Raw genomic sequence first — 13,244 nt, 5'->3', positions numbered from 1 at the left:
AGAAGATGAAAAACTAGTAGCCAGGATAACAGGTAATGGGATTTAAGAGAAGTACCTCTTGTTAATGAGTTTACATTAACTGTGCTCTTAAATATTCTTGTAAGGCGTAGTTCAAACTAATGGTCCCTCTATTGTAGTGATCTGAGGTATGTTCTTGATTTCGCTTACGTAGGTTTAATGTTTGGAGTTTATCGTACATTTTCATCATCGAGGTTATATGAAATGAAATCTTTAAGTTTAACGGCCCACGGTTATGCCGGTTAGTCTAAAGGAGACGGTGATAATGAGAAATGAGTGAAATGGTGGAATGAAGAAAGTGGGAGGAAACGGGAGAACCCCGAGAAAACCCACGCACACGGTGTTTGTCCACCACAAAGTTCACTTGACGAGGGCTGGGGTTGAACCCGGGACCCCAAGCACCAGAGTTTAGCGCTCTACCACTGAGCCACCACGGTCCTCTGAATAAGTACAAGTACACATACCCACCTGGAATTTATACCACGTCATTTGAGGATTTTGTAGTTTCCAATTTGACCACCAGAGGCTCTGGACATAAAAAATGTAATAATTTCGTTTTCTTGTGGTGAGAAGTCATTCTACATATTGAAATTTAAAACAAAATACCAGTATTCTGCGCAAATGCAACGTTCGTTTCGAATTAAATATGGTAAGAACGGCATATACATTTTGTCACAATTGGGTAATTATATTACCCGAAAACGTCTGGACAATCTGCTGTTCCTGAAGAATGTGTCGAACACGTAAAGGAGATCTTGCAAAGGATTCCGATCAAGTCTGTGCATACAAGGTCCCATGAGATAGGTGTGCCTCACCAGACCGTGTGAAGGATTGTAAAGAAACCTATCTATGCATATGAAGAGATAGAAGTATTAACCTCATCAGGCTAAAACCTTGCGATGAAGAAGAACGATTATAATTTGCACGTAAATTTCAAAAGTTAAGTGATAATGAAATTCGATTTTTAAATAAAACCGCATGTTTTAAGATTACAACTGGCACTTTGCAATTGTTTCCATGGCTCATGGTTTCTAAACTTATTACATTTTTTTAAGTTGGAGTCTTAAAACATGCGTTGAAAATTATGAGTGTTGCCAATTTGAAAGATCGAATATGGACGTTTGTTGCACATTAGAAGCAGTCCTAAATTCATACTGGTTAACTATAGAACAAAAATAAACATACCATTGGCCTTTTGGGAAAATTTGTTATTAAAATGAGGTGTCACATGCTATGGTTTTCATTTTTCAAACTTCATTTTAATTCTAAATGGTGGAATTCGAGATGGCTGCCGTCAAGGATACCCTTACCGTATCACTTTCCTTTATGCATAATATGTATTAACGAAGCTTTTATCCACTTATTATTAATACACGGGTTAGAAGCCGAGGTAAGGGACTTTCGCACGTAGTAAGTGAACAATTAAATGCCTGTAACTTTTCCACAAATGGGTCTATCTCAAAACTAGCTTCACCATTGTCTTCCTGATTAAATTCTAGCCAGAAATTATGTATCATATTACCCTATTCCTATTTTAAAAACTTGACCTTAATTCAAAATGGCGGATTTCAAGATGGCTGCCGTCAAGGTCATACCTACCATACGACTTCTCCCTAGGCCTTATATGTATCTACATGGTTGTTCTTCCATTAACGTTCCGTTTAAAAAGGTTAGAAAGGGACTTCTGCAGTAATCTCTAATAACCGCATCACAACTCTAAAAAAATAATAAATAAATAAATAAAAATAGAAAATATGCACCATGGCAAACATTTCTGTCATCCCAAATAATACATATATGTCCCCTATCAGCTAGAAGAATTTCATTGAAATCGGAGCCGGACAATTAGGTGATGTCTCTTGTTAGAAGGCTACAGGAAGGACTATGTTTACGTGCTTTTGCTTCCAGAAAATTAAGATAAACTGCAAATCAGAATTCAAGAAGCAGCAACATTGATCACACCAGATATACTAACCAAAGTCTGGCAGGAGCTAGCTTTTCACGCGACATACGTCCTCCGTATTTAATCAATTTATTATCTTTAGTCCACCATGAAACCGTAAAGACCCTTGTATGAAATAAAACTGGAACTTACTTGATTATGTACACTATTTTTAAAACATTTTTTTTTCAAAGTGGGACTTTCTTTAGACACACCCTGAACAGTATTACAAGTAATATACCAAAATACTATTAATATGTGGTTTCCCATTCTAAAACAAGCTAGAGCTTCTCAATATGAAACAAGCATTTCAGTATAAAACTTATGGGGAGAAGGTAAGATCCGACAACAGTAAACAAACTACTGAAAGTTTCAGGGATGTCTGAAAATGTCCATATGAGACACTAGGCTCCCCGTACCACTCCCAAGCTATAGACCGCTTTACAATTTATTAGTTTTCGCAGTGAACAACTATAGTACGTCGGTGCTACTGTTTTCTTTGGAAGTGCGTCTGGTTCTTTGTCTTTGGTGTTTGTCATGTTGCAATAATCGAGCAACTGAGTTTGGAAATTCTGAAAACAAGAAAAGGCCAATGACATATGTTTCGTGCATCCTGTAACAATCGTATAATCTTACGTGGAAATAAGTAAACTACGATAAATTTAATATAAAATTGTAAAGTTATAAACACGTAGTTTTAGTTTCATTCAATTTAGATATTCTCTTCACAATTCTGTTTCAGAGGGAGGGAGGAATAAATTTAGAGGGGGCAGTGCCCGGTCTTGACCGTCCTTAATTAAGAGAGTGGCTCAATACAAAACAAAATTTTGTTATAGACAGGACAAGAATTAGGACTGCCAGGTAATTAACAATCTTATTAAAAAGATGTCTTAAAATATTTGTATATCAAAGCACAAAATACATATACCATGCATGGGATTACCAAACAACGGTATTTAGCCTATAAGGAAATAGTATGATATCTCTGTGGTAAAGTTCTCACCCTTGTGGCTTGGGTCCAAAGTTCGATGCTAGTTCGCGCTCAGTGAGCTGGTTGATGGACTAACATTGGGTACATGAGTATTTCTGTTTCCCGTCACTTTCTTTATTCCATTATTGTGCTGATTCTCATCATTACTGCCTTCCCTGGTCCTGCAGCCCTTGAAGATAAGTGTGGATTTTGAACTGAAAGAAAAAGAATGTTGATTTCTAACTTCAGAAATAATTACATATTTTTTTTAAACACTGTCATTTCTTTCATTCTTCGGACGAAACAAACGAATTCTCTCTTTCCTTCCCGGTAACCATTGTCAGTAGGCAAGTTAATTACATACACTTAGTTTCACCATGGGAGCCCCGGGTTCGATTCCCGGCGGGAGCTCATGTGGTTCGGATTCCACGTTAATCAGTAGGTCCACGTCTCATATAGCCTCGCTGCTGAAAGGGACGCTAAACTAAAATCAACTCAACTCAATTAGTTTCACCATTGCAAATGCTGAGTAATTTTTGTTGGAAAGAAAACAAACGAAATATTATATTCTCGGTCGGAGCGTATAGAGGTTTGCAACTCACGCTAAGTTGTAGGTTCACGTCTCATACAACCATACTGCTGGAGAGCACGCTAAACTCAAATCCTAATTCTAAACGAAATGTATTGCAGTAAAACATTGTCAAACTATTACTTTTTCAGTTGTAAAGATCATTTTTTGTATTCCATAAGCATTCATTTCTCTCACATAATTGTAAAAGTAATATCATCTTAGCTTTCCGAAACAGGCCATGTCCAAGACACTTTTCCTTTCCATTAAAAACTTTCTGGAGTCAGATGTTTAGACCAGGCAACACAGTCGTCTTCGCTGGGCAATCTGATCCAATAGACCGAGAAAATAGAACATCTTTCAATTCAGTTGCCAGTCGATTAGTCGGTTTCGACTATCAGGCGATTAAGTCGAAATCCTGTTTACACAATCGAGACAGTGGAAAGCGAAGTCAGTTCCAGAATCGACCACAAATCGAGTAAGTGTAAACGCCCCATAGCATGCGCAACGCAATATTACATGCAAACATTACAGTGTTCGGATGTAAGGGGATCCACATGATTGTAAAATATATATGTTATGTTATTTTGGAACAGAAATATACAAACAACGAAAACATACTGGGGATTTCCAATAATGATTTAGCAACATACAAATACATAGTTTAATGCGTAATGCAAATGCAATTTTATGCCATATACAATATTCTGCGCTATCCTCGTGTACATTCACCTTTGCTGTAACACCTACTCCGTAGGACGCATCCCCCTCGCTTACTCTCGGGCCCACCTGCCGCGCTCCTGTGCTGATTCTGTTAGATGTCATTCTTGTTTTTTATGGCCAACTAGTACACGTTAAGGGCTCGCGGTGGCTCAGTAATAAAGCGTTCAACTGCGGTGCTTGGGGTCCTCGGTTCGATCCCAGCTCGCGCCGAGTGGGCTTTGTGGTGGACAATCACCGTGTTCGTTTGTTTTCTCGGGGTTTTCCCGCTTCATCCCATTTTCTTCATTTCACTCATTTCTCATTATCACTGGCATCACTATGGGACGTTAAATATTTTGTTTCACTTTAGTACACGTTAATGTATTATATCGTGTACCTACACTGAGTGTCATCTAAAGTGAATCTGTACGATAAATGCTAATCTATACCATAAAAACGATTGCTTAGACACAAAAAGTCGATTTACTGTAAAAGGAGTACATATACAATGAGTTTATACATGGATCTGTACAATAAATCTGTACCTTGTATATATTTCTGGCAAATAATAAAATAAAATTAACAGGTAGTAAATATTCGATCAGAAAGTATAAAAACATAGAAAAAAAATAAAAATTTAGTATAAGAACCCGTAATATGAGGATAGGCAAATAAATTAAGACCCCTCCTTATCTTGTGAAGTAATAGCTGAAATCTAGCGGTAGCTGAAATCATATTAAAAATACATTCAATGTGGGGCGATATTTGTTTATCAGAAAAGGAAAAACAACTTCAATTGTTGGAAGAATATTTATATTTTGTAGGATGCATACATTTTCTCTAGTTGCTCATAAATCGTAACTAAATGCACATACATTTTCCTAATTAGAAACGACAGGCGGAAGTGAGTTTTGCTTTCTTTAGAAACAAACGATAAGCGAAAATCGGTCTAGTTAATCTTTACCAACGAGGAGTGACTTAGGGCCTTATGCAGAGTCGTTTTGACGTATGATTAGCGTCATACTAAAAGCCTGACTACTGCAGGAAACATATGTTAGTCGAACTTTCTAGTATAGCAATAATCACGGATCAAAACGACTCTGCATAAGGCGCTTAGTCCTGTGCATAGAGCCAGTAATTTCGTTGGCATTGTGCTGTCATTTTAGACACATTTCTTACTCACTTCATACATATTTGCATGTTAAAAGAAGTGAACAAATCTCGTTACAGTTTATGCGAACAAAAAGTGTCATTTTTTTACAGTGCTTATATTCTAAAATTGAAGAAAATGAAATATATTGAAAATGTAACGTTTTAAATGTTTGTATCATTACAGGATTTGGCTTAAAGACAGTGTTGAATCCCCTCCTACTAGGTACCCCTAACAAAAAGGCAGTGTAGTAACTGGTCACTTTTGTTAATATAATTTTTTATTATTATAGTTTTAGGTATTACCATAGTCCGTAACTTAAATTACACACTCCGCAGAATATATTAAAGTAACACCAGTATCTGTTTATACTTTAATTAATAGTATATAGCATCCTAACTTTTATGGTCACATATTGGGCGTTCTTACCTTAAATGACACTCACGAGCAGGAAACATCCAGCGTGTGCTCACAGTCCCTTGGATTGGAACCTTGTTTCTATAGACAATCGACCACTGCATGAAATCATAATATGGTGTGATGTGTTATTTAAGACATACATTCCTAAGCTTTTAAAAGAGAAAGTGTTATTACTGCTTTACTGTGTGATCAGTTATAACAAAGGAAAAGCAGGATGTTATACCTATTGGAAATTCTTGCGGCAAATCGGTTTTTATGTACTGCTGCTACAGCAAATTATGGTAGAATTATTGGAGGAAACGTTGTAGATATAGAGAAATATAAGTATGTTGTCTATATGTTTGTTATTAGAGAAGACAGTCAAAATCTTTGTGGAGGATCTATTCTCTCTGAGTATTGGATCCTTACTGCAGCACATTGTTTTTCTGAACCATTCAAAGAAATTGTAGTGTTTGCAGGGCATACGCAACTAATCCCGCCAGAACCTGTCAACAGAGTCACGGTTTCTCTTGCGTTTCCACATCCCAATTTTATTCCTCGAGTTCAACATGACATTGGGCTTCTAAAACTTAAACATGGACTAACAAATTTTAATAACTTGTCTGTGGCAACATTGCCCAAGGATATTTTTTCTAGTACAGTCACACCAAACAGTAGATGTACTGCAGTCGGTTGGGGTGTAACGACGGAGGGTGTAAACAAACCGGCCGAAGTGCTAATGGAAGTTGAGATGCCTATCTTGGATGTAAATATTTGTGATAGAATTTACGGTGGTGTAGATTGGAATAATACAATATGTGCTGGAGTTTTAGAAGGGGGCAAAGGTTTTTGTTCCGGGGATTCAGGTGGGCCTCTAACATGTGATAATGTAGTTGTAGGAGTTATTGTAATGAGTGCTTGTGGCAAAGAATATTCTCCCGGTGTATTCACGAAAGTTGCTTCATATCTGAATTGGATTCAAGATGTAATAGCAAATAATTCTGAGGAAGATGGTTCTACATCAACAGATGGTTCTACATCAACAGATAGTTCTACATCAACAGATAGTTCTACATCAAAAGAGGTTTCTACATCAATTGCTCATCAAAATATTCCTAAAACTCATATCATATATCTCTTCTGCATATATATTGTCGTAAACACACTTTTCAGGGTATAATGCAATCAGTGTAAAGCCTTTCAAAATTCGTTGTAAAAATATGTTTGTTTTATTTCCACGAAAATAAAAATTGAACTTATATTCAAGATGTAATAGCTAATAATTCTAAAGAAGATGGTTCTACGACAAAATATGTTTCTAAATCAATTGTTCATCATTCCTAAACCTCATGCCATATATCTCTTTTGCATGTATACTATCGTACACACACTTTCAGTGTATAATACAATTAGTGTAAAACAATTAAAATTTACTATAAACTTTCAAAAATATATAAATAAAAGCTTATATTATATTTGACACTCAATCAATTTGGGGGCCTATTATCCCTCTGCCTCGGGCTAGATCAGTCACTGAGTATCACTATATATATTTGTTCAAAATCCCACAATCATTCTGCGAGACTGAGGTAGATGGTGATGACAATGAAAGAAATGATGAGTTGAAGAAAATGGGACGAAAGATGAGAAACACAGAAAACCCATGTACATGCTGCTTGTCCACCACAAGGTCCATTTGATGAGAGCTAAGATCGAATCACAGATCGATCACCCAAACACCAGAGGTAAGCGCTTTACCTTGACGACTGGTTGTTAAATGATTTGAGAGAGATCACTAACTAAGAAAAAATTAAAAGAATTTTATTTTTTTTTATTTAATTACCGGTATTACATTACTGGAGGATCTCTTTTGCTTTACCTTTTCCTGCTATGAAATTACTGATATATTCAAAATTTGCTGTTACTGTTGCTGAATTCATTGTATACATTTGCGTAAATAGGTAATTGCATATATCATAGGTACTTTTGTATAATAGTACTGCTTCTATGTAAGTACAATATATAATATTTGTATATAAACGATAGTATATAGCATAGTTTTATAAAAAGTACTCTTCAAGAAAAGAAATATAAGTGACTTACTTGCAACTATTGCTTATAATGTATTCTTCTAAGAAAAAGTATTCATGATCCAATACCCAACCATAAATTACACAATTTGGAAACTCAGGTGTAGTGTATAACATCTACTCTGAACACCTCCTTTATTGCAAATGAATTTCAGACTGATTCTACCGAGCTCTGATACCTCGAAGAGAGAAAAAATACTACAATTACACGAGCAGTATTGATCATAAACCTTTTGTTGTGTTTTGGAAACTATGGTGATATATAAACATACCGATTGATCGTCCACTTGTACATTCTAAAGAGTCCTTTGAGAATACAGGCTGCAATATTAGTCGACAACTCACTCTATTATGTTAATAAACTATTAAATACAATATCAATTAAGTTTTGTTAAAAAGGCATCAGTATAATGTTATGGAGCACTCAATTCTCCACACTTTCAAAACTACTTTTCTATGGTAAAGAAATATGTTTAAAACACACTAGTCTACCAAGCTGTATGTCTATACTAAGTACCTAGATACGTATGTCAAGGTAGCCCCCCCCCCAACTTTAGAAAATGGATCATCAATACTATTGGATCATGAATACTTTTTCTTAGAAGAATACATTATAAGCAATAGTTGCAAGTAAGTCACTTATATTTCTTTTCTTGAAGAGTACTTTTTATAAAACTATGCTATATACTATCGTTTATATAACAATGACTAGGTCATTCGTTTTTGCTAGGTTTGTACCGTTTGCACTGCAAATATTTTGTCTGTACGATTTTCGTTATAGGGTTACTTGAGAGGTCAACTAGGGGGACTATTTTGGCGACAAGATAACCCCTCGCTGTATCACAGCACAAAAAATTGAAATACAAAATTCGAAAGCAAATCGTTTGTACCGTTTATACCGAGAAAAGTTTTGTTACTACACTGATAGTTTTCGAGAAAGAGGGGATGACATTTGAGTGCGCTATCTTGAGTCCAAGATAGCCCCTCGTATCACAGCACAGAAAATTGTAATACACCATTCAAAACCAAATCGTTTGTACCGTTTGTACTGCAAAAATTTTGTCTGTACCCTGATAGTTTTTGAGAAAGAGGGAATAACGTTTGGGGGGGCTAATGTGGACATTTTTCATGCCCATTAATATGTATTATGTGAATGTATGTGTATTTAGAGCTCTGATTGTGCATATCTAAATAAAAAAAACTTTATGGGAATAACCCAACGTTAAAATTGAGTCGGCGAGTGGAAAAACAGCGTGAGTCCAAAATAAGCCATTTTGTGGTAAAGGCAAAAATATCACTTAAGATGTAGAGCCAGAAGTTGTAATGAAGAACAGTACAATTTGCAAGACCTCGCACGTTATAGTAGAATTCTACAATGTCGACTGTACGTTTGTTGAATTAACTAACGGAAGTTCTTTCTTCAAATATCTCAAAATGCGTTTCGTGGACTATTAGTGGTTTCCACTCACCGATTCAATTAAATTTTCTCTATTTTTGCCCGTTTCCGTAAGGAAAAACAGTATTATTCAGCAATGGCCTACTTGCTTTAGACTTTTGTCTATGATAGCAGCCAGCTTCTCGAACCGCTAATGTGACAGATATAAACAGTTGATTTCTTCAGTTGGTGTAAAATTGAAACGTGGGAGGACGCTGGAGGTGTGTAAACACTTCATTTTTTTATTTTTCTTTGTTTAAGATTATTTCTGTAAATCCAGTTTCTTTTCTGAATTTGTACACACTTTGTTATTCTTTTTAGTTTTTTTTTTTTAAATTTGGATATAAAGTTTATGTGCCTTGTTTCTAAATAATCGTTTAATTTACAACGTTTAGTTCTACATCTTTAGTGTTATTTTTGCCTTTACCCCAAAATGGCTTATTTTGGACTCACGCTGTTTTTCCAGTCGTCGATTCAATTTTAACGTTGAGGTATTCCCAAAATGTTATTTTTTAAATTAGATATGCACAACCAAAGTTCTAAATACATATAAATTCACATGAATAAATACATAATACTTCTAAATGAGTATGGAAAAAGCACACATTATGGGGCCTATCTTGCGTACAGTCACCCACATATGTACCTAGACCTCAAGTAATGGAATTATAACGGCCAGGGGTCCAGTACTTATGTGGGTGACTGTACAAGATAGCCCCCAAAATGTCATCCCCTCTTTCTCGAAACTATCAGGGTACAAAGAACATTTTTTGGGGCACAAACGGTACAAACGATTTGCTTTCGAATGGTGTATTTCAATTTTTTGTGCTGTGATACGGGGGGACTATCTTGGCGCCAAGATACCCCCCTAGTTGACCTTACAACTAACCCTATAAGGAAAATGGTACTAACGAAAATATTTTCGGTACAAACGGTACAAACGTAGTACAAACGAATGACCAAGTCATTGTTTCAATTTTATAATATCGGGTGGCTATCTTGCCAGACTTACCTAAATACCATGACAAGAGTTATAAGTCCGGGACAATGTCCCTTTAGTATATTAATATTGGCAACAGTGCTGATAGCATAAGAGATATACTTACTTAAAATGTATGTGGAGATACTACACTATTTTCTCCAAGCTTTCAGTTGTCACATAATACATGTACCAAAAAAGGTTTGTTTTGGTTTGATTTGAGTTGAGCGTACCTTTCAGTAGTGAGGTTATATGAGTCGTGAACCTAGAGCTTAATGTGGCATTTGAACCACATGATTTCACTCCGAGTATAGTACCAAGATCTTAAACGACAAAGCACGCTTGCTACCCATATAGCCATGAATGAGGAAATATACTATGAAGATGATCTAGAAAGGTTCCGAATGAAGTGTACATGTATTGGTTATTCCTTGCAATTTCACCTAACTTAGGCCTTTCTCCTACAATTGCTATAAACGAAACAAAAAGGGGCTCTAATAAAAGTTTCACTGTATTTAACACACTCAGAAATGTTCTCTAAAGTTCACCGCTCCAGATAGAGTAATTAAAAATAAAAATATTTTGAAAAATAATAAAAAAAATAATAGAAAAATAATAAAAATGCAAAGTCAAGCATAATTATGATTAAAAATTTTAAAGGCTCATTTTTTCATACATTATGTCATCAAACTTTTCATCTGACTCTAGTTTGATCGTATTTAGTAGCGAATAATAAGTCATTTTCATTTGAAATGGAGCATTTGATAGAAATTTTCTGAAATAAAATCCTTTCTAGTTTCCTTCTAACTTTTCTTCAAGTATAAGAAATAAAAAGCATCTTGCATGATTACTATTGTGGAAATTCTTGAATTTCTTTAAGAAATGGGATGGAAGATATGTTATATGGAAGATATGTGATATTCCTGATATTTAAGTATGAAATGGGTACAAGATACGTTTGAAATATTAATTGTAAATTATGGATAACACGTATACCTATTTGACTCAAGATGAGAACTATAAAGGTAACCAAGAAAGTTCTAACGCCTTTTGTGAAGGTCTGTGTTTAATTGGCCCACACACTGTGAGTTGAATGCGAATGGAAATAAGGTAGTCAGTTGTTTGTGTGGGCATATACAACATACTACCTGGTATACACCGGAAACTTTTGTAAGGACAGAGTGAACATGGCCCTCCATAGAGCTTCATAAGGGAATGAATGCTGTACGAGTTGAAAGTGGGGTTAAACGCCGCTGTAGCAGGGCGGAAGATACGCCAGGCCTTTAGTGAGAATGTTGTGACTACGCACTACGCAGAGAGTGCAACGGTGGTTTAACAAGTTTAAGGAGGGTGACAAAACACTTAGAGATGCGCCACGTACCGGAAAACCAACACATGTACAAAATAAAGATCTTCAGATTGCAATTGAGACGAAAAGTGGCTAGAAATGTTAGGAACTGGGAGTACAATTCAGTGTGAGCAAACAAACCATTCCTTAGCACCGTCATCAACTTGGGAAACACTACAAGTTGGGTCGATGGGTCCCACATGATTTGGCTCCGGGCCACAAGACAACGCGAGCAGATACCTGTGTTTCTTTGCTGTCTCGTGTGAGGAAGGAGCCATTTCTTGACATGTTGTTGACATGTTATGAGAAGTGGGTTCTGTAGGAAGCTCCACCGCGCCGTCAACGTTGCTTAGTATCCCATGAGCCGATTCCAGAACAGCCGAAACCAGTAGTGCATCAGAGGAAGGTCCTCCTGTGTGTTAGATGGACTGCTTGCTGCATCCTGCATCGGGAACTGCTACCAGCTGGTCAGAGCAAGATTGCAACTGTGTACTGTGAGCGTTTGAGCCGTGTTCAAGAAAAACTCTCCTTTCCCCTTCCTCTCTTTCCTGTCACCATACCCTCTAGCACAGTATCTTGTTACCCAATGACCCAACCAGTTCCACTTCAACTTCTTAATAATATTTAAAATTGTTCGTATTTCTACCAATATTTTTAACAACCTCTAGTTAGTTCTCCGCTCGACCCAGATAATTCCCTCCATTCGTCTCCACACCCACATTTCTAAATCTTCCAGTTGTTTTTCATCAATTTTACGTAGTATCCATGTTTCTAACACTTATAGTACAATACTCCACACGAGCCATTTTATAAGCCTTTTCTCAGCTCTTTATTCAGGGTCCCACACATTAATATAAATATGAGTTTGTTTTGGTTACATGAGAAACAAATATGAAAAAGTGTACGAAATGTTTGTTATAACACAACTAATATCTTTATTTATGATTCAAATGCTAATAAATCGATATACAATAACTTCTAAGAAATAATGGAATAAAATGAACGCCTTCTCAGATCAATTTAAGATGTCAATTTGCCTTTGGATGAATTCCTTCTTTTAAAGACCATTCTTTTTTCCCCTAATCGTATTGACATGTTTGAATAGAAACCTCGTGTTCCTAGAGATGCACATGAGATGAAACACGCTTTGTAGAATACTAGAAATTTTGGGATAGGTTTTGCTATTATTTAATTTGTTACTAAGCCAATGAAATCATAATTGGATTGAAGTCCCATTCTTTCAAAATGCGAACATGTTAAGAACACAAACTGCCCACCAAGCGTTGGTTTATGAGTACTAAGCCATTACGTGGAAAATTGTAGGATTATTTTTTGTATTTTAGAACAAAAATGTGACATGTGAACACCATGGGGTACCATCACAATTGAAGTACTGCTAATAGGAAAGTAGCTAAACCGGGGGTGACCATTGGGTCCACACAACCCTTTCGCGAAATTTAAGATAAAACGAAATAATACTGCCTATAGAAGATTAAATAGTGGTTTCTACATTAAATTTTAAAAGTGGCAACAGTGCGGCAACCGAAATAAGGAATCTGGTCATGGGCCTGGCTGCTATAAATACGTTTTGTCAAAGAAAAAAAACTAAGTTCGTGTGAATCTACAAGTTTAAAGTAGGTTTC

At 36.1% G+C, this 13,244-nt stretch overlaps 1 protein-coding gene across 1 annotated transcript; it reads left to right on the top strand.

Annotated features, from left to right (window-relative positions):
• The first annotated feature begins 5,975 nt into the window (after positions 1–5,975).
• On the top strand, positions 5,976–6,983 carry LOC145671819 (trypsin-4-like). Its single transcript, XM_081741048.1, has one exon. It carries the CDS (start codon positions 5,985–5,987, stop codon positions 6,927–6,929), a length of 945 nt encoding a protein of 314 aa, XP_081597174.1. The 5' UTR covers positions 5,976–5,984; the 3' UTR covers positions 6,930–6,983.
• Positions 6,984–13,244: the final 6,261 nt, after the last annotated feature.

Source organism: Thermobia domestica, chromosome 15, assembly GCF_964235325.1.
Source record: "Thermobia domestica chromosome 15, izTheDome1.hap1.1, whole genome shotgun sequence".
Lineage (NCBI taxonomy): Eukaryota > Metazoa > Arthropoda > Insecta > Zygentoma > Lepismatidae > Thermobia > Thermobia domestica.
This window is presented reverse-complemented; position numbering and strand designations above follow the sequence as displayed.

Coding starts and splice junctions, on each gene's coding strand:
- LOC145671819 (XM_081741048.1), top strand. CDS start 5,985: ATGTTATACCTATTGGAAATTCTTGCGGCAAATCGGTTTTTATGTACT.